The sequence below is a fragment of the Quercus robur genome, chromosome 8, assembly GCF_932294415.1.
Source record: "Quercus robur chromosome 8, dhQueRobu3.1, whole genome shotgun sequence".
Lineage (NCBI taxonomy): Eukaryota > Viridiplantae > Streptophyta > Magnoliopsida > Fagales > Fagaceae > Quercus > Quercus robur.
In genome coordinates, this window is record NC_065541.1 from 36,212,629 (window position 1) to 36,233,906 (window position 21,278).

The 21,278-nt window shown below is 36.2% G+C and overlaps 2 protein-coding genes across 2 annotated transcripts; one reads left to right on the forward strand and one right to left on the reverse strand.

The window, feature by feature from the left end:
• The first annotated feature begins 6,463 nt into the window (after window positions 1–6,463).
• On the forward strand, window positions 6,464–9,982 carry LOC126695361 (septum-promoting GTP-binding protein 1). Its single transcript, XM_050392072.1, has 6 exons — window positions 6,464–7,019; window positions 7,263–7,377; window positions 7,620–7,716; window positions 7,939–7,978; window positions 8,119–8,202; window positions 9,041–9,982. Exons 1-6 carry the CDS (start codon window positions 6,693–6,695, stop codon window positions 9,203–9,205), a joined length of 828 nt encoding a protein of 275 aa, XP_050248029.1. The 5' UTR covers window positions 6,464–6,692; the 3' UTR covers window positions 9,206–9,982.
• Window positions 9,983–10,662: 680 nt separating this feature from the next.
• On the reverse strand, window positions 10,663–12,819 carry LOC126695362 (uncharacterized). The gene is made up of 3 exons (XM_050392073.1): window positions 12,628–12,819; window positions 11,336–11,415; window positions 10,663–10,957 (listed from the first exon to the last, which is right to left on the reverse strand). Exons 1-3 carry the CDS (start codon window positions 12,739–12,741, stop codon window positions 10,888–10,890), a joined length of 264 nt encoding a protein of 87 aa, XP_050248030.1. The 5' UTR covers window positions 12,742–12,819; the 3' UTR covers window positions 10,663–10,887.
• Between the last annotated feature and the right edge of the window lie 8,459 nt (window positions 12,820–21,278).

Here is a 21,278-nt window from a genome sequence, read left to right on the forward strand (position 1 = left end):
GGATTGAAGGGTCTCCTCGCTGTGAGGAACAAAGTGGGGTCGTTTAAGGATGTCCCCAAATCCCAAGTTCTTGCCAACCTCCCACCTCCTCCTTCTCTCCTTGTGACTTCAGTCAGATTGCTCCCTTATCTTGACTTGAAAAAGAAGAAGAAAATGCAAAAAGTGGAGGAGGGCGAAGTGGTTCCTCCGAATGGGGCGAAGTAGCCCAAAATCTTCAAAGACAGATGGGCTTCCTCTGTAGATAGTAGGAAGGATCCCCTTAGGGCTGAAGTGCGCCCACAGCAGCGTACCTAGACTCCTTTGTTGGAGCTGAATGGTGCCGCCATCCCAAGGGACGCTTCAATCCGAGAGTTCTAGAGAGGGCATTCAGCTTACATTGCTAAAGCCCTAAAGCAGTCTCTTCTCCTCCCTAAAGACATGGAGGCTGTTAGGCGTATGAGGCAGCAAGACCTATTCTTGTCCTTGAAGAGGGACCTTGCCATAGTGAGTTGACTAACACTTTTTTTGAATTAATTGTCAACCTGCGAGGCGTAGTCTGATATGTCTAAAGGACGTGTGACAATTCTTCCACCCATTTTCCCTTCGCATCATCCAACATCTTCTTAAGTCCATTCACTATGACTTTATTGACAGTCTCGGCCTATCCATTCCTTTGAGGGTAAGCCGGGATGGAATATCTATTCATAATTCCCAAGTCACAACAGTATCTTTAGAAGGCCTTACTATCAAACTGCAGGCCATTATCTGAGATGAGGGTGTGAGGGACCCCAACCCAGGTGACTATGTTTTTCCAAACAAAGTTCTTTACATCTACGTCCTTAATATTCGCTAAGGGTTTAGCTTCGGCCCACTTTGCTACACAATCAACGTATACTCTCCAGGATAAATGATCTTGTAGGGAGATCATGCCACCCAATTTTCCATCCATGCCTCGCTTCTCTTCTTCTACTTCCAATGGGGATTCAGCAAACTTAGCTACCAGATCTGCGAGGACTTGACCCTTGACAGAGGTATGAGGCATGTATTTGATGTCAAAAGCTCCTAGGATTTTGCCCCATTTAGCAATCCTCCTTGTGTAATCAGCACTTCGGAGCAAAATTCTAAGCGGAAGCTGAGTTAAGACAACAATTGTATGTGCCTGGAAGTAACGGGGGAGTTTACGTGTAGTATGCACCACAGCCAAAATGGCTTTCTCCAGTGGTAGATAACGGACCTTGGCTTCATGTAGTGACTTGCTCACATAATAAATATGCCTTTGTGTGCTGCTATCAACTCGTATCAATATCAAGCTTACAGCATGAGGGGTCACAGCAATATAAGCAAACAGGATCTCGTCCACCTCAGGACTGGACATAATAGGCGGCCGAGAGAGATATTCCTTAAGCCGCTGGAAGGCCAAAACACACTCCTCAGTCCACTCAAATCCCTTCCACTTATTCATCAATAGAAAGAAAAGTCTGCATCTATTTGCTAACCGAGAGATAAACCGGTTCAAGGCAGCAATCATTCCGGTTAGCTTATGGACTTCCTTGGGATTCCGAGGTGGTTGTAAACTGTTAATTGCCTTAATCTGATCAGGGTTAACCTCAATTCCTCAGTTAGTTACCATGTAGCCTAGAAACTTGCCTGACCCCACACCAAAAAAGCATTTGGAAGCATTAAGGCACAACTTGTGTTTTCTCAGAATTTCAAAAATGTTCCCGAGGTCTCTTACATGCTTGGACACTACCTTACTCTTCACCACCATATCGTCTATATAGACCTTAATACTCTTGCTCAACTGTGGTTCAAACATCTTAGTCATCATCCTTTGATAGGTAGACCCTGCATTTTTCAAACCAAAAGACATCACTTTGTAGTGGTAGTTTCCAGTGGAAGTGACAAAAGCTGTTTTTTCCTAATCACCCAAGGCTAGTGGTATCTGGTGGTATCCTTGAAAGGAATCTAAGAAGTTCATCCGAGGATGGCCTACAGTTGCATCAACTAGCTAGTCTATCCTAGGCATAAGGAAGGGTTCTTTTGGGCAAGCCCTATTTAGATCAGTAAAGACCACACACACTCGCCACTTCTTGTTCTTCTTTTTTACCACCACAGTATTGGCCAGCAACTTAGGGTAGAATACCTCTTTAATAGCCCCTGCTTACTTAAGCTTCATCACCTCGTCTTTGACAGCATTAGAATGATCCTTGGACAAGCGCTGAGCTGGTTGCTTCTTGGGGGTGACAGGTGGATAAACATTTAAATAATGGCAGATGAAGCTCAGATTCACCCTTGAGGCCTGGTAGGTGTTCCATGCGAACACATCAATGTTTCTCTTAAGAAACTCTATTAGCTCTTCCTTCTCTTGAGGAGGCAGCTGAGTTTCGACCTGAAAGAACTTCTCTGGATCATCATCAATAACAACCGTCTCTAAATCTTCACATTTCACCTCCTTGGCTGATCCATTAATAGGCAACACTGAAGCCTTTAATTGCTATAAGCCCTTTTTAGTAGAGGTCGAGGACTCAACTTCGAGCTAATGTAAGATGGCAGCCACTAGGCACTGCCTAGCCGTGGACTGACTCCCCACAATCTCTTCGATCTAGCCCCTTGACGGATTTTTCACCTTCTGGTGCAGAGTAGAAGAGACGGCTCCTAGAGCATGAAGCTAGGGTCTAGCCACAATGGCCGTGTAGGGGAAATAAGCATCCATCACGATGAAATCCACTTCTGAACCAACCTGCATGAGTAGTCTAATTTGACCCTTAGGAATGACAACCTTTCCATCAAAACTCACCCAAGGAGAGTCATAGGCTGTTAAGTCCTTGGGTCTCAAGTTCAACCCCTTGTACAGGTCAGGATACATAATCTCTGTGTCATTGCCTTGCTCCACCATCATTCTCTTCATGTCGTACCCCCCCAATCCTAAGCATGACCACCAAAGCATCATCATGGGGCTATATGGTTCTGATCTTATCTTTGTCCGAAAAACTTAGTGCTAATTGGATACCCACTCTAGCCCTCTTTGGCTTCGGATTAGTGTCCTCGGTGCATAGCCAAGCCACAAACATCACCTTAGAGGGACAAGAACTGGTCCTCCCTAGAGCAGCAAAAATGACATTTATCGTGCCTAAAGGAGGTTTTGAAGAAGCATCTCTTCGAGGTTCTGAATTTGCTTGGCTCTACTGACCATTGGAATGATGCAAAAACTGCTTCAATTTTCCTTCTCAGACCAGCTGGTCCAAATGATCCCACAAATTTCTACAGTCCTCAATAGTGTGCCTCTGGTCTTGGTGGTACTAGCAATAAAGGCTCTAATTGCGCCTCAAGGGGTTTCCTACCATCTTGTTTGGCCATTTGAAGAACGACTCATTCTTAATTTTCTCCAAGACCTGATGCATCGGTTCTAGAAATACTGCATTAACCACCTGGGTACTGGCAGGCCCCGATTGCCCAGTAAAGTCCTTTCGAGGTCGGTTGTTATTGTATCGGTCCAACCTGAAATCCCTCATCTTCTGAGGGATAACCTTAGCTTTACCTTTCCCCTGCTACTAGTCTTCCTCAACCCTCTTATACTTGTCAATCCGATCCATGAGTTAGCGCACACTAGTGACAGGCTTTCCCGTCAAAGACTTCCTTAAATTGTGCTTAGCTAGGAGGACAACCTTGAAAGTACTGATGGCCACTTCATCAAAGTCACCATCTATCTCATTAAACATCTCCCAATATCTGTTCGAGTATGTCTTCAGGGTCTCCCCCTCTCACATGGATAAGGATAGTAAGGAACCCAAGGGCCGAGGAACCCTACTATAAGTAATAAAACGATAGCCAAATGCTTGGGTGAGCTTCTTGAAGGAATTTATGGAACCTGCCCCCAGGCTATCAAACCATCTCATCACCATGGGTCCTAGGCTGGATGGGAACATCTTACACATCAAGGCCTCGTTCTTAAAATGGATGGCCATTCTTTGGTTGAAATGGCTCACATGCTCCACAGGATCCGTTCGACCATTGTAGATGGTGAACATTGGCTGATTGAATCACCGAGAAAGTCTTACCCCTTTAATCTTGTGTGTGAAAGGTGACTTGGAAATCTGGTCCAACGCCTTGCTCATAGTGTCATTTCCCAAGCCTTTGCGAGGCGAGCTCTTATACCTATGCTTATGATGGTGTTCCTCATCGTGGGAGAAAGACTCGCTAGGTGGGGTTCTTGACCTTCGTTTATAACTAGCATCCTCTCCATCATCAGAGGAAACGTTAGAGTTGAAGTGGGTTCGCTTTTGCCGTGCATGGCGCAACTTCTTCTTTAAATGGTCAATTTCCAGTTGCATGGCTTTGTTGTTCTGCTCCTGAGAGACGTGACTTCCAACTTGAGAGTGGCTTCTAATAGTATGTGTAGTGTGCACGCTACCCTCTCGATCTCTCCTACGTTCAAGATTAAGGAAATTATCTTGTCGTTGGGACCTCATGGATTCTTGTTGATAAGGACCTGATCCTACCATAGTTAACCGTTGCACTCACTATCACACAAGTCCTTCCCACAGACGGCGTCAATTGTAGGGTCATGTTTTGGACATTAGACCCAAAGTATGATTGGATCCAAGCCCAATAAGCCCAATACAATGAATTTGTAGAGAGTGGATTGAAGAACTAGGCTCTAATGAATAGGATAACAGTTAGAATGGATTTTAACTAACAATTAAACAGGAATGGATTGGAGTTGTCTAAGTAAATTTATCCTCGGCACAATCAAATGAGGTCTGTTCTAATATATATAGATTGAGAATGGTTATAGATATGGTTTAAGCTATTACAGTGCTTTCTCTTATAAATTTCCGATCATTTCTCCATGGAGGGTGTCTTACATTATATAGTTTCCTTTTGATCATCTTGACCCTACACTTGTTGATCATTTAAACCACTACTTGAGTGCTTATTCCATCGGATACCCCTTCAGGCCTTCTGTGAGTTGAGGTAACCAAGGCAAAACTGTTTCAAGGCTTAAATATTTCTAAGTTCCTAACTTCCTATCCCTTTTGTACGTTTATGATGAACGTCCCTATCACTGAAACTCCTTAGAAGTTCACCTTGAACATTATGATGTATATTTGACCTGTACTTGGCTTATCCGAAAAGATATTCCTTATCGGCTTACCTTCCCATTTGTAACCTACTCATGGGACTTTGAACTTAAATCATCCACTACTATTTATTCGTTCTTGGATCACCCCATGTTCTTGAATAAGGCCCAAGGTCCAATATATAATTTTTGGGCCCTTATACCTACAATTATTATTATTATTATTATTATTATTATTATTATTATAACTTCAAACTTGTAATTCTCTCAGATTAACCACCGCACATCCTTGGTGCAATGGTTATTCCACAAGTATAAATGCTTGTGGGGTGTGGGAGGGAAGGGCCGGGATTCAAGTCTCCAGGAGGGAGCTTCACACACATATACACTTAGATTAGACTAGAGTAGAATTCTATCTTGTAAAAAAAAAAAAAAAAAATATATATATATATTTCTCTTAGATAAATGATCAGGGTCAGAATTTATAGCTCAATGAGTTTGTGCCATCTTAGCCTAATGGGTCTTATTTTGAATTCGTCTTGTCTTCTTTGAACCATCTCTATCATTCTCTACGTATTGCTATATCTTAAATGTTAAGTGCTAAAATGAAAAGAATGCGGATATATACTTCACAATCTGGTGAGCTCCTTTCGGTCAAGTGGGTTTAGACTGTAATTATGTGAATGGAATGCTAATATCAAAACTCAGTTGATCATACCTAGAACTCTAGAAGTCCTTGAAGATGCTAAGTACTACTATTTGGATTTTTTTTTTTTTTTTTGGGGGGGGGGGGGGGGGGGGGGGGGGGGATAAAAGGTCTACTAGTTAAGATTTCAATTTCCTTGAGGTTTGAATATTCATTTATTTTATTTTTATCTTTAATCTTCTGATAAAGAAAACGAAAAGGGAAAAAAAAAAACTATTTTTAATGTGGAAAAAAAGTTTAAAGGATCTTGATTTTTTCAACAAACTTATAACTCTCTTACCTCTGCAGAATCAACCTACTCCGTAGGTGATTTGCAATCAATTGAGGACTTTGGGATAAAATTCATGGAAGAAAAGCCCACAAACATTCAAAAATTTACAATATACCCATTAAGGGTGCGTTTGACTCTAAATTAAAAAAACAAGCTTATTTTACTATTCCGTTTATTTTTGCTACTATTCATAGATTTTATTGTATTTTTTAATACTATTTTATGGGTTTTACTATACTATTTCAGCTAACTTTTACTTTTATCTACAGTATTTTTAACAAAAAATTGTCAATTTCAACAAAATAAACAGATCACACCCTAAATTTGAACAACTCAAAAACATAGTCGGCAATTTGGACTATTTAAATAATCAAATCTTGTCTATCATGCTGGTCAACTGTCCCGTTAAAGTAGTCACATAGATAGCAAAAGGTCGTTGTAACTGAAATAAGAAGAAGAAGAAGCAAAAAAGCCAAAACCCAAAAAACCAATAAAAGCATGTACTAAAAATAACCCATAGGTTTTGAGAATCGGAGAGGCCAGCTTTCAAAAAAATTCCTTTCTTTTTCATGGCCAAAATAGAGGAGAAACTCAGTTGAGGCTTTGAGGCCATCCATCATCACATAAAAAAAAATAATAATAATAATAATTTTGAAATGACACAACATGGCCAACAATTAGCTCAACTCAGCCTTAGGAGGAGGATTCATCGTCGCCTTTTAATCCTCCGGCGATGGTTTCGACGTGTGTTGAATCAAATTCTCAGATGTCCCCCCCTAAAGAAACCAATCCGGTACCGCATGCTAGCACGTGGCACGGTGACATCTTCATCTATAGGCACCCCAGAGGGTGGCTTTGCTTCTGTGGAGAATGAGAATGTGACACCCGTGTATCATCATCATAGCCATGACAAGGACTCGGATTTGGTTGCCTTGAAGATAAGTCTTTTGGGTGATTACCAAATTGGAAAGACTAGTTTCCTGGTTTGTATTTTTTTTTTTTTTATTATAGATTTATCATTAGTATGATGAATTCTTTTTGAATCTATTGCATACTTACTTGTTTCATTCTTCTTTTTAAATAAAGGATAATGTTTATCAACTTATGATTAAATTGGATATTAGAAATATATGGTTATGATTTTTTATTTATAACATTGAAATTTCAAATTTTGAAAAATTAAAAAATTAAAAAAAAGCATGATTTGGTTTTGTTCTTGATTGAAGGTGAAGTATGTAGGGCAAGAACAGGAAGCCCTGCAAAATAAAGGACTAAATATGATGGATAAAACATTATTGGTTGGAGGTGCACGTATTTCTTATTGTATTTGGGAAGTAGAAGGTATGCAAATTTTCTTGTTTTTTTCTTTTCTTTCTTAACGTGAATCCGTGTTTATATGTTTCTTCAGACTTTATTTGGTTGCCCAGAGAACATGGACCACAAAATACATTTCTGGATTTGAGGAAATTATAAAATAAAATAAAAATCTAAAATTATCCTGTCATGTATTCAATGATCAAATAAAACGTCATATAATGTTATTCTGACCATTTGTTTGATTTTTCATCATTATATGCTTGTAGGTGATAAAATGTCTCGAGATCACATTCCTGCTGCTTGCAAGGACTCTGTTGCAATGTTGTTCATGTTTGATCTAACAAGTCGGTGTACGTTAAATAAGTGAGTTTTTAATTTTCAAGGGTTTTTTTTTTATTTATTATTATTTATTTGAAAGCATTGATAATGAAAATAAGAGACAATTAGGCTTAGTGGATCTAGTTTCTTTAACTTGATTTTACTGAAGAAAGGAAATCTAAGAGGTTTCCCATGTATAATTTTTTTTTTTTTTTTTTTTTGGTAAACGAAAATAATTTTTTTTTGGTTTTCAATGTATAATTGCAGTATCATAAAGTGGCATCAAGAAGCAAGAAAATGGAATCAGGTATGCATATGACCTGAGCATATCCTAATTTTTCCCAATTTCTTTTGGTATGTTGGATCCAAAATAAGGCTATGAACAGACCTGATCCACGTTTGCTTATATGCTCATATATGTGTTCTTTCTTGTGTGCTTGATTTCAGACTGCAATTCCTGTTTTAATTGGAACAAAGTTTGATGAATTCATCCAACTCCCCATAGATTTGCAATGGACGATCGCAAGTCAGGTAAAGTTTCCAATCTTTAAATAAAAGTTTGCCTATTTTGGGTTTATAGAATTTTTGATTTATTTATTAAGTAACCCAGAAATTCATTAACCTTATTAGTTCATAAATTCATATGTTCAAGTTATAAGATAAATCCCACATTTCAGGGTTCATGATATTGTTTTGTAAGTGATCAATCTTTGGGTCTTGACTGACCATTAAATTTAGAGAAACTAAGGACGATGACATTGTTTTGTAAATTCATTTTATAATACAATGATGATCTCTTAATAATCATTCATGGTGTGTTTTTTGGTGGATGTTAATCATTCATGTTTATTAGTTAAGAAATCATATCGGTTTATTCCACCTAATATTCTGTGAGTTATTGAGATGTCATTTGTCAAGATTATGAATTATTGTAGGGCCTTGTAGAAGTAGATTAGATTTATCAGTCCTTAAAATAGACATGATTGAGGACAGATGGTCTTTCAGGAATAAACGTGGATAAGGATGTTGAAAACATCTTCATTATCAAGAGTCAAGAATTGACAAGGATTTTGCATCCTCCTTGACTCCAAACTAAGAGTTACTGTGAAAATTGATTTTGGTAAGGATAGTTTTAACAAACCAACAACTCTCTTAAAGGAAACTGTGGGCTTCAAGTGTTTCATCAACAAACCTAGACTCACAATCCGCTGATCCATCCATTTCAAGGAGATAACCACCCCACCCATTTCAGCAACAATAGTAGGGGGCTGCCTAACAACCTCTTTTAACAGCCAATTACTCATTTTAGAGTTACCATAATCTAATGGAGTAATAGTTGTGATTTGTTTTTCTATGTTATTTATGACAGGCAAGAAAATTAGCAAAGGCCCTCAATGCAACCCTTTTCTTTTCAAGTGCAACCTACAACATCAACGTGAATAAGATCTTCAAGTTCATCACTGCAAAGCTCTTTGACCTACCATGGACTGTGGAGAGGAATTTGACTGTGGGAGAGCCCATTATTGATTTTTAGCCTACTATTTTGTGGCAAAGTGTGTAGCCATAGAAGAACTAACCGTGGAGAGGAATCTGATTGTGAGAGAGCCCATTATTGATTTTTAGCAGACTATTTTGTGGCAAAGTGTGCGGCCGTAGAAGAACTGAAGATGTAGATATAGAAAAATTGCCTAAAATGCAAGAAAGCAATTAAAGTCAACCAGTCGCTGGACTCGTCATTGTGTTGCTACATTTGAAATGTCATGGAGAATGGCAGAGGCGGGAGGAGAGCCCACATCTCCATTTATGAATAGCATTTGTGTTCTCCAAGTTCAGCAATTGTAAAACCGAAAAAAAAAAAAAAACCAAAATAAATGCAAAACTCGCCCTTTATTTTCACCAAAATTCATTTTAGTAATATAATTTTGCTTTCGTTTACTTCAGTCTTTTAAGTTTCAAGTTTATTCATGTAAGACCTCTCTATCAACTTTTGTTATATTGTAGTTAATTGTCCAATTTTTAAAATTTTTTTCTTCAAATTTTTTTAATTAAAAATTTTCAATTAATGATTGAAAAATATTTTCCTTTATTTAAAGAATATTTTCCATTATTTTAAAAAAAAAATTGATAGAGAGGCTTTAATTGAATAAATTTGAAACTTAGAGGACTGAAATAAACGAAAACAAAGTTATAGGACTAAAATGAGTTCTGTACAAACTTAGAATGTGAGTTTTGTATTTTAGCACCAATATATATATATCTGCAAATATATTGTATTGCTCTTTCATGTGACAGTTTATTTATAATAATAAAGCACTTCATTAGCTTGCACCTTGTCATTGTCTGATAAGAGGCTGAAATTAATAGGGCTACGAGAAAAAATAACAGGTCATAGTGCTTAGGCAAAGAGGGACTAGAGCTGTTGTTTAGGGGAGAGCTAGTGACAACAGAAAACTACCACCTCCCGCTTCCAACGCAAATGCGGCGAGACTTGACTTCTTCCCTATTAAATTTATGGCTTACAAGGTCCACTGGCAAACCCCTAATATGTAATTATCCCCGATATTCTTGCTAGCAAAGTTATTTCAATCAACACAGGAAACAGCTGTCTTACAATCATTTGTCTTTTGAGAAAAAACAAAATACAAAAAGAACAAACATGGCAAGATATTCAAACATGCGCTAATATTCGTTAGTCTCACAAGAATCTACGGAAATTCCCATAATTTGGTTAGTTACACACGCACCTAATAGTTCTCGAATCCACAACCTCACCCGTCACCTAAAAGGGAGATGCCAATTGAGCTAGAACTCATTGGTGCAAATCAATAATCTTCTTTCGGCATCGTGACATTATTTAAAGATGAATGAGTCAGTGGCTAGAACTATACCACTTACTGTCAAATTTTCTTCCAGAACTATTTCCAGAATGCATAATCTTCCTGTAGCAGGTGATCCATTTATGCAGAAGAAAACCAGGTTGCAATCATAAGATAAAAAAGACATAAAATCACTAATAGGTGGTGCAAATCATAATCACATTGGAAGTTTGGGGATTCATTTAACATCCTTATTATCAAACCATAGAAAGCCAAAAACTTAGTGGCGCTTGAAATTAATGTAAGCCTTATATTTGATAGACAACAAAACTGGAAGTATAGAAATCATAGTGATTCAACCTAAAACTAAAATCGTCTTGATGGCTTTCTAAGAAGTGGTTTACTCAAGTTTCACCTCTCTTTTTGGGGGATCCAACTGCAAATAGGTATATGGTTCTGTCGGTTCCTCCCTGCACAACCACACTTATTTCAGATAATGGGGGCAATAACATAAATTTCAAGATGTAACTGAATGCACCCTTACAAACAAAACATAAAGTATCAGATATGGACAAAAATAGAAGAGCTTTCAAATCAGTGTGCCACCACAAAAAAGGCCTCATCTTATGGAGGGTTGAAAATACAAGATTGTGGGCATTTCGTGGTAAGTAGAGTAACTTTAAAGAGCCATCTTTCATCAATTACATTGATGGTATCTACAAGCTACATCATAGCAATTAATGGTTCATGTTGAAATAAATTTATAAAATATATTCATACATAATGGAGTATACACATAAAAATAAAAAATTAGAACTGCAAACTTAAAATGATTAAATGAACCATACCCGGGTTTAGAACGCATGCATCGCCAGAAGAGCTTGAAAGGTCCTGGAACTGTACTAAACGGGTTTCCCTCAAAACAAGCCTACACAACAGACCAATGTATTTGAACCCAAGAGGAGTAAAGGCAAAACTTACTTTTCCTCAACCATGAAGGAAAACAAAACTGGAAGAAAGAAACAAATCAAAAAGTATTTTCAACATGACTCTGCGTTTAGCTGGACATAGAAAGGGGCAAGGATCATTCTAATTAACTAAACTTTAAGAAACAAACTAAATAAGATTGACTCTTCTCCTCAACATAAATCTTAACCCATGAAAATCAACACACACTTAAAAACATGCAATCTCCGCGTGTCCTATCCGAATTTCAATTACAATTGAAACTAAGTGGATCTAATCAACCCAAAAATTATAAATTTTCAAAGGAATCACATTATACTACCAATTTCAATGAAAAGTAATATAATAAAACCATGAATTCAGCGCAAATTCCCTAATCAATGAGCTTGTTTGTTTCCCATCCCTCTCACAACTCATCCTCTTAAGCACTCTTTAAAAAATAATAAAAATAAAATAAAATGAACGAGCAGCTCTTATTAAACAAAATTAAGATTACAACCAGTCCACAAGCAGCAGAACAACAAAACGGATTACAAACAAGCCTTAACTGAAAATGAAATCATGAAGCCTCCGCACTTGCAGCAGCCACCAATCCTAAGTATAACATCATTCCTGATAGCTCTTATTATATATTCTTCATAAAGACAGTTGCAGCAAACAACTCTTTCTCGAAAACCCTCTTGCCCCTTACCGACTCTATTATTATTTTTTGATGATTTAGGTTGTTGAGGTAAACAGTGCTCATCTTTGCTTCTAAACTAAAAAGAATGGCATTTCATATATAGTTTGGCGAGCTAGGATCCAAAAGCAAGTCCCAAAATCAAAATATTGATAGAAAAACAACGAGTTTTCAACTAAAAACAAAAGAAACAAAAATAACCTCCCATCCCATTTCTTCTCTAACAACCCACAAAAATCAAGCACAAACATGAACCTCACTTAAAACCCATCAAAACCCACAAAGCCAAAAACCCTCCAAACACCCAGAATTCCACTCTCACACCATTTACCATGAAATGTACAATCCAATCGACCAAGACAACAAAACCCAACAAAAGAAAGAGCTTGGAAACTTCTAATAGCTATCAAAACAACATAGAGATAAAGTATAGCTCTTATAGATTAGATTTGTGAAGCGAAGAATAGAGAAAAGTGATGAGAAAGAAGAGAGTACTTGGATGACATCCTCGGCTCGGTCATTGCATCGATGGGCCTTTGGTTGACGATTATCCCCTTCTGGCAATCCCCATGGGCTCTCTCTCCTCGGCACTGGTCTCGTCTCGCTCATTTTTCTCCTTCTCCTTCTCCTTCTCCTTCGCTCTGAATTGATAATTGCTCCTCTTTCTCCCAATGACAGATAGAAGAAGATACACTTGGTCTTTGAGCCTTCTCCAAAACGACAACGTTTTCGGGTTTTTGGGTTGCCGTTTACTATGATTTAATTAACATAGTATAACTAGAAAAGGAGTAAAGGACGCAGGTCTTTTTTTTTTTTTTTTTTTTTGCCGTTTACTGCGTTTTATGATTAGAGATTGATATTTCACCTGACGAGGTATTTTCTTCTTTGAAAAAAAAAACAAAACAAAACAAAGAGCTGATGAGGTATTTTAAACTAATAGAAGCAACCCAATTAATACAGAAATTTAATGTTTTTGTTAGCAGTAGTTCATAAGTACTTAATATTACTTGACAATAGGGGTGTCCACGGGTCGGTCCGGGTCGAGTTTGTGCCCAACCCGAGACCGACCCGATAGAATCGGGTTGAGAAAATCCTGATCCGCCGCCGACCGGTGAGGGAGTCGGATCGGCTTGGTCGGTTTTGCGCCGGGAACACAGTCGGTTCGGTCGGAACAGTCCACGGTGAAAAATCCAGTCAAAATAGTTGATTTCAGGCCAAAAAATGACAAATCCGGCGGAGATCTAACCGGATCTGGTGAGATCTCGCTAGATCCGGTGAGATTTCACTAGATTTGGACGAAATATCAATAGATCTACTTGATAAGTCGCCGAAATATGAAAATTTGTTGCCAGAATCTGAAAATTTGAAGTCGGAATCTGGAAATTTGAGGCCGGAATCTGGAAAATCCAGCCAGATTCTGGAAATTTCTGCCGGATTCTGGAATTTTTTTGCTTGAAATTCTTAGTACATCGGTCGGATCGGGTTTTTTCGGGCTTTGGGAGGAAAACCGAGACCGACCCGTCGGAGTCGGTTTTTGGAACAAATGACCCGCCGCCGACCGATGACTTGATCGGGTCGGCCGGTTTTTGGGTCGGATCCGGTCGGAATATTCGGGTGGGTCGGTTTGTCGGATTGGATGGACAGCCCTACTTGACAATACAAGTTTCTTTAGAACATTTTACTTGTTTGGTACAATTTATAATTCATCTTTAAAAAAAAAAAAAAAAATACAAAAGGACTATTTAAAAAAATGACAAAATTTAGGTATAGTACCTTAAGTACTGTTCCTTAGGTGCCCCTCTTAAGATTCAACCATGTAGCTATTTAATTAAAAAATACACTTCCATCTCATAAGAAAATATCCACATAGCAGAACCTTAAAAAGAGAATTTAATAAACAGAACCTAAGTATTGTACCTAAATCTTACTCTTAAAAAAAATACCCAAAAGAAAAGAAAAGAAAAAAACACACTTAGGTTATGTTTGATAACAGTTTTTATTTTCTATTTTCAAAAACTTGTTTTTGGGAATATAAATAAAAAACAATTTTCTTGTATTTTTGAAATAAAAAACATGTTTGGTTATGTAAAAATGTGCTCCTCCCTAGATCGAGTGTTTTACATGGAGTCGCCACTTATTTAATTTAAAAAGGAAAAACAAGAAAACCTTTAATGAAAAATACTTCTGTTGTATTAATGTATATGACAATTTACATCGAATTTTGTAACACAAATTTACAATGCTTTTTGTCCTAGGTACAATCTAAGAAAAGTAAATTACATTACTTTATTTCCTAGTTACATTCTAAAAAAGGTAAAATTGTATATACAAGAACATTGTCTAGAACCCTTGATCTTGGTTCAGAGGCTAATTTACGAGATGGGAAGGAATTAAGCACCCATCTCGCCCGGTAAAACCAGTCTCCTAGGTTAAGGTGGCCAATGTCATGTCATGTCAAACAAATACAAAGAATATGTCATATAAACATGTGATTTGCAGGAAGTGTAAATAAATATATGTTAGGGGAATTTGACATAAAGAGAAAAAAATAAATAAATAAATAAAATTTGTTAGATACCAAAAAATGAAGGTCATGGCATGTTCATCCAAGAGATCAATATAAATAAAGAATTCCTAACCTAGACATGTTCATCTAAGCATGTGAGGGAAAACAAAATTGTCATGTTATTTGTCATCAACATAATTGCAAAGAGAAGCAAATAAAAATAAAACCTTTAAGCATATTTGATCATCCAAGCAATTATGAAGAGAAGTAAAAGAAAAACCCTAGACATGTTTATCTAGACAAAATCAAAATACTTTGACATGTTTGTTCAAGCATTTAAAAATGTAAAACAACTACCTAGACATGTTCATCTAGGTATTAAAGAGAAATTTGTGTTTTAGCCTAGAAGTGCTCATCTAAGCATTCAAAAGAAAATTGTGTATAGGCCTAGAAATGTTCATCTAAGCATGTAAGAGAAAACCAATAAGACATAGGCATGTTCATCCAAGCATAGCATAAAAGAAGTGAATAATGATTTATAAGCATTTATTCTAGCATGTATAAAGAATAAAAAAAAAGTTAACTACTTACCAGCATAAATTAAAAGGGGAAATAATCACCTAAAGGGCTAGGGAGAAAGCAAGGAAGTACTCAATTACAACCAAAGTAAGAACAATGGTTGCTCAATAGCTTTTTTTTCTGCTTTCTCACTAGCTCTCTAGAGGGAATTCGGGGTCCAGAGAATGGAAGAGGTCTTCTCTATTTATAGGGGAAGGGATGGCTTAACTTTAAAGCTAAGTTATTAGCTTTCTTCTGAAGCTAAGGGAGGAGATAACCTGTTTAAATGAGCTGGGACGGATTTGGTGTTGATCCCCATTCAAATTTTGAAATGATGCTGCACCTGCTTCGTATTTTGGCTCTAATTTTCCGCTCAAAATTCCAATTGATTCAAGATGGGTGATTTTTGAAAGGAAATTCAATTATCTACAACTTTTTCAGAAATAGAGAAAGCCAAATTTCAACGTTATCCATGCCAAAAATGTGTTTCAAATTGCTGCTGAAAATAGTAACGTCTTTTGAGCATTTTTTAATTTTTTCATAGGCTGTATCTGTTTCTTTACCCAATTTATTTTTCAAAAATCTTTCTTCTGAAGCAAAGGGAAAGGATAAGTCTATTAGGTAGGCTTGACCAGATTTGATGTTGAACTCATTTGAAATTTTGAGAGAAAATTGAAGATAATGCTGAATTTGTGTTATCTTCTGCACCTGTTTCTTTTTTTGGCCATAACTTGCTGCTCAAAATTCCAATTGATTTGGGATTGATTTTTTTTGAAAGGAAATTTAATTCTCTACAACTTTTATAGAAATAGAGAAATCCAAATTTCAACGTTTTTCTGACCAAAAATGCGATTCAAGTAGCTGCTGAAGATAATGACGTTTTTTGAGCATTTTTTTTTTTTTTTTTGAATTTTTCATGGATCATATCTCCAATTTTTTTTTTTTTAATAAAAATAGCAGATAAGATGCCATAAAGAAAAACATTTTTTATTATTTCTTCAAAAAAAATGAAATCAAATCAAAAATCACACTTGATTAACTTTAAATTAATTCTTGTGAGAATCAATCAAAATTAAGTGTTTAGAATAGGATGTGATCAAGCCCATTGTATAGGCAAGCCATGATCATTGAAAATTGTTTGTATGATAACTTTTGATCAGATGGCCCGATCAAAACCCATGGCATACCATTATGATCGTTAGAACATCAAGATTTGTTTTGTATCACAAATCTGAAGATCTACCAGTTGGTTGAATGCAAGTTGTAAAGTGGGGTGTCTGCAGGTTAGTTGAAATTAAAAAAATATTTTTTTGAAGAAAAAAATAGAAAATATTAAAACATGTTGTTACTAGGATTTGAACTCTAATGCTAACTCATTAAATACGACAGATTCATTAAATCAAATGCATATTTTCATTAACTTTTGAAAATTAGAAACTGAAAATAATCTTTTGCATGTTTTCAGTTTCCTTCACAAATTGAGTTTTGAGAACAGTTTTTGTTTTCTGTCCATTTTGAGTTGCCAAACAAGCTTTTTAGTTTCAAAAATAGAAAATTGTTTTTGAAAACAGAAAATAAAAGGAAAAAATAGTTACCAAACATACCCTAAGTTTTAAAAAGTTTTTTTTTTTTTTTTCATTGAAAAAATTGTATTTTGAAAAGGTATATGTAAGGACCTAGTTTGGACTTCTAGCCCAACAGAGGTATGGATTCACGCTCAAAAAGCCCAAAGTAATAAATTTGTAGAGAATGAGTTGGAAAACTGACTTTTAGTGAATCAGATAACAAACCAATAGATTTTGATGACAAAGAGAGAAAGATAACTGAAGTTTATTAAGGAAAAACATCCCCGGCCAAGTCCGAGGAGACTGATTCTTAAATATTATTCTCTAGGCTTTGCTACAAGTCTAGTTTTAGATTGCTACAGTGTTTCTTCCCTCTCCTTTTCGATTAGGGTTTCTCCTCTATTTTATACTATCCTTCTTCTTTCATTTCCACCGTCCACATGTAAATTTAGATTGATAGTGCTGATACTTGTCCCATCAGTCCATCCCTAAAATTTTTGGGAGTAGCTGTAAGGTTAAAAAGCACTGTTCAGTTAGCTACAGAGCATTTAATGCGATGGTAGAAGCTTTCTCTTAGATATTTCAAGGCCTTCCTTTGTCCTGTTCCTTCTTAATACCTATCCTCTTCCATGGAATGGTCCGGAATGTTGCTTTTGATGGCAGACCATACCCTCTATCCTTGGCCTTACCCAACCAAGGTGGGATTCTTCCGGACCACCCTCGAGGTGGCTCTGATTGGATTTTACTTCTTCACTTACACAAACCCTTCTGAAAGTGTTTATCCATCCTCGGGTTGTTTAACGTCCTCGGATTGGACCCCTGGCCCAATATATACATAGATATGGGCTTCCTGGCCTTTCACCCCCATAGTATAGTTTGAAACTATTTTGCCAAGTCTGGTTTTAGATTGCTATAGTGTTTCTTCCCTCTCCTTTTCGATTAGGGTTTCTCCTCTATTTTATACTATCATTCTTCTTTCATTTCCACCGTCCACGTGTAACTTTAGATTGATAGTACTGATACTTGTCCCATCAGCCCATCCCTAAAGTCTTTGGGAGTAGCTGTAAGGCTAAAAAGCACGGTTCAGTTAACTGCAGAGCATTCAATGCGATGGTAGCAGCTTTCTCTTAGATATTTCAAGGTCTTCTTTTGTCATGTTCCTTCTCAATACCTATCATCTTCCATGGAATGGTCCAGAATGTTACTCTTGATGGCAGACCATACCCTCTATCCTCGGCCTTGCCCAACCAAGGTGGGATTCTTCCTCAAACCACCCTCAGGGTGGCTCTGATTAAATTTTACTTCTTCACTTACTAACATAATCCCTTCTGAAAGTGTTTACCCGCCCTCGGGTTTTTTAACGTCCTTGGATTGGACCCCTGGCCCAATATATACATAGATATGGACTCCCTGGCCTTTCACCCCTATAGTATAGTTTGAAACTATTTTGCCAAATAAGCACTTAGTGCTCTCGTCATACAATAAAATTTCATTGGGATTTAGGTGTCATGATATTATTGTGACCTTTTTTTTTTTTTTTTTTGGTTAATAAAGAAAAACACACTCAAAGAGTGCTTGCTATAGTCCCGAAGTGAAGTGACAAAAATCAAAATGTTACTATAAGTTTTAACGCAAAATGCTTACAAACTAAAGTGACAATTGTTGCGATTTGTGTCACACCAATTATTCATAATCTATATATAATATAAAATGAAAGCATTTATCATTTTGTTTAATTTTTTTAATGTTATCACTTAAACTTTTAAAATTTTACATTTTTCAAGTTGTTATTCTAAGATATATTTTTAATTGAATTTAAATTACGTAAGAATTTCCTACAAAATCTTACATTTTTACATTCTATTAGACTCTTGCAACATCATATTTTTTGTTTTTAACATTGAAGTTGGACTAGTTGAAAAAGGAGGGAAGAAAAAGTATAGGAAAGATTAGAAAAATGTTGAGTCAAAAGGCAATCTCCTTTTGTTTGGTTTATATGAGAGAAAAGAAAATGACTAAAATTGAGAAAAAATAAAATGTTAAAATGTAAAACTCACCTTTTATGTTTCACCAAAATTCATTTCAATCCTTTAACTTTTCTTTCATTCATTTCAAGTTTCAAGTTTATTCAATTAATGTATCTCCATCAACTTTTGTTAAATATTGCAGTTAATTGTCCAAAATTTTGATTTTTTCTTCAAATTATTTAAATTTAAAAAATCCAATTAATAATTGAAAATATTTTCCATTTAAAAAAAAAAATTAACGGAAGTTGACAGAGAGACCTTAATTGAATAAACTTGAAACTTATAGGATTAAAATGAACAAAAGCATAGTTAGAAGATTGAAATTAATTTTGATAAAACTTGAGTATTGAGTTTTGCATTTTAGCCATAAATAAAATTCCCAAGCTACTTTCTTGATTTGCCCAAATTGGATGGAAATAATGAAAAAACAACCAACAACAACCAAGCGAGTAAGAGCATTCACATCAAGAATGCTAAAAAAACTAAAAAGCCAATTTAACAACCAACACACAAAAATACCCACTATATCAATTCTCTGAAATGCCAAAATTTTTTACACTCAGCTACATTGAGCTATTATAGATAATAGCTCACTGTAGCAGCAAGTTAAACTAAAAATCAATTTTTTATTCCAACGTCTCTGTTTCTCTCTATTTCTCAGCTTAAGCTCCTCCCCTCCAAGGTTGAACCTCCATGGACAATCTCCATGAGCACGCCACCACCTTCATGATGGGAATCTCTCTCTTTTAGTTCATGGCCAAACTCTTTCTTCTCTCAAGCTCCTTTTATTTTCCTTCTTGTTTTTTTTTTTTCTTTTTTTTTTTTTTTTTTTTTTTGGCTTCCTGTTTGATTAGTGGGTTTGGGAATTGAAAATTGAGATTTTTTATTTTATTTTTTATTTGGGTTTCATTGTCAAGGTTTGAAAATAAGAGATTTTTAGTTTGGATTTGTGTTTGATTTCAAAGTGAGTTTGTGTATGATATAGAATGTAATTTACAGCTATATTATTATTAATGTAATCTTAATTATATTATCTTATTACTAGACTCATTATATGCGCTTTGCACGTGTAATAATGCTCTTTTTTAATTTATTTATTTTTTTTGGTTTAGTGTTATAATGTTTTTTTTTTTTTGAAAGTGTTTAGTGTTATAATGTTTAAAAGTGATATATTGTATTAAAAAAAAAAAAAAAAGGTAAGGTAACATAGAATAATATTTAAAAATGAGATTGAGATAGTGTTCTAAGTTTTAAGCGAAGTGGAGAAGATAAATGAAAAAACCTAAAACATAATTGAAGTATTTGAATTCAAATAGATAACTGTGGGGCCCAATAATTTGTGGGCCAGGCCCATTTATTCGTTGGGGCCCAAAGGCCCGAGCTGAGGAAAGTTATAGCCCAGGCTCGGTAATACAAGTACAAAATAGCTTTGGGACACAGCTGAGGACGATTCAGTCCTCGGCATGTCCGAGGTCTCACCGGAAGGAAGGGCAAAAACGGTATAGGAGCAGTTTGGAAAAAATCTAAAATATCTAAGTCAATAGAGAAGGATACGCTGGAAAGTATAATGACCAGGGAAAGCTGCCCTTACTGCCATTCAATACTTTGCACCTGACAGAGCCATACTCTTCAGCTTTTACAACCACCCCCAACCACTCTAGGTATGGGCTGATGGGACAAGTATCAGTCTGGGAAAAGTCGATCCTACACGTGGACGAAGGATAAGGAACACATGCGAGTATAAAAGGAAAAGTAAGCAATCTAGAGAAAAGGCTGGGAAAAATGGCCAAAAACCAGATTCTCCCAGCTCGCCTCCAAGAGAAAGACTCCTAGGGCGAAAATGACTTAACCATGTATGAACTCCACGAAAAACTCACCGTCTGGTGACTAGGGCCTAGCCTTTCAAACCCACGCTCTATAAATGATATTGTTTGGGCCTTTTTACGTGCGAACCCAACACTATTATGGGTCATTGCAAATCGTGTCCTTACAATAACAAACACAGATAGGAATTAAACATTTGAATACGGAATAAGAATGAGTAGTTTTTACGTGAGGTAGTGAGTTTCTTTTTGAAGAAGTTATTTTGTATTTTTTTTTTTTGATAAACATAATTGAAGTATTTGAATTCAAATATATAACAAATACAAATAGGTATTAGACATTTGAATACAAATAAGAATAACGGTTTTTTCCCCCTTTTGTATGTGAGATAGTATTACTCTTTTAACATTTTTTGTTTTTTTGTAGGAAAAAAATTAAACTAAAAGGTATGTTATTTCATAATTTGTATGAGGTTATTTTGGTACTTCAAAAATTGAAGACGAAACAGGGGATTCCTCTTATTAGTAGTATAAATTATTGTTGTGAATTAAGGTTAGTGGGAGCACGCTCACATGAACAAGAAAGATAAAAACATCCACACATGACAACAATATTGAACAGGGTTTGATAAACTCTAAGCCTACATCCATGAGCAATGCCAACTAA

Excerpts from the sequence above, each read along its gene's own strand:
- LOC126695361 (XM_050392072.1), top strand. The coding sequence starts at position 6,693 with ATGACACAACATGGCCAACAATTAGCTCAACTCAGCCTTAGGAGGAGG. Across the intron at positions 7,378-7,619 it reads TTGTATTTGGGAAGTAGAAG|GTGATAAAATGTCTCGAGAT; the intron begins GTATGCAAATTT and ends ATATGCTTGTAG. Across the intron at positions 7,717-7,938 it reads AGTCGGTGTACGTTAAATAA|TATCATAAAGTGGCATCAAG; the intron begins GTGAGTTTTTAA and ends GTATAATTGCAG.
- LOC126695362 (XM_050392073.1), bottom strand. The coding sequence starts at position 12,741 with ATGAGCGAGACGAGACCAGTGCCGAGGAGAGAGAGCCCATGGGGATTG. Across the intron at positions 11,416-12,627 it reads GAGCCGAGGATGTCATCCAA|GCTTGTTTTGAGGGAAACCC; the intron begins GTACTCTCTTCT and ends TCTGTTGTGTAG. Across the intron at positions 10,958-11,335 it reads TGCATGCGTTCTAAACCCGG|GGAGGAACCGACAGAACCAT; the intron begins GTATGGTTCATT and ends GTGGTTGTGCAG.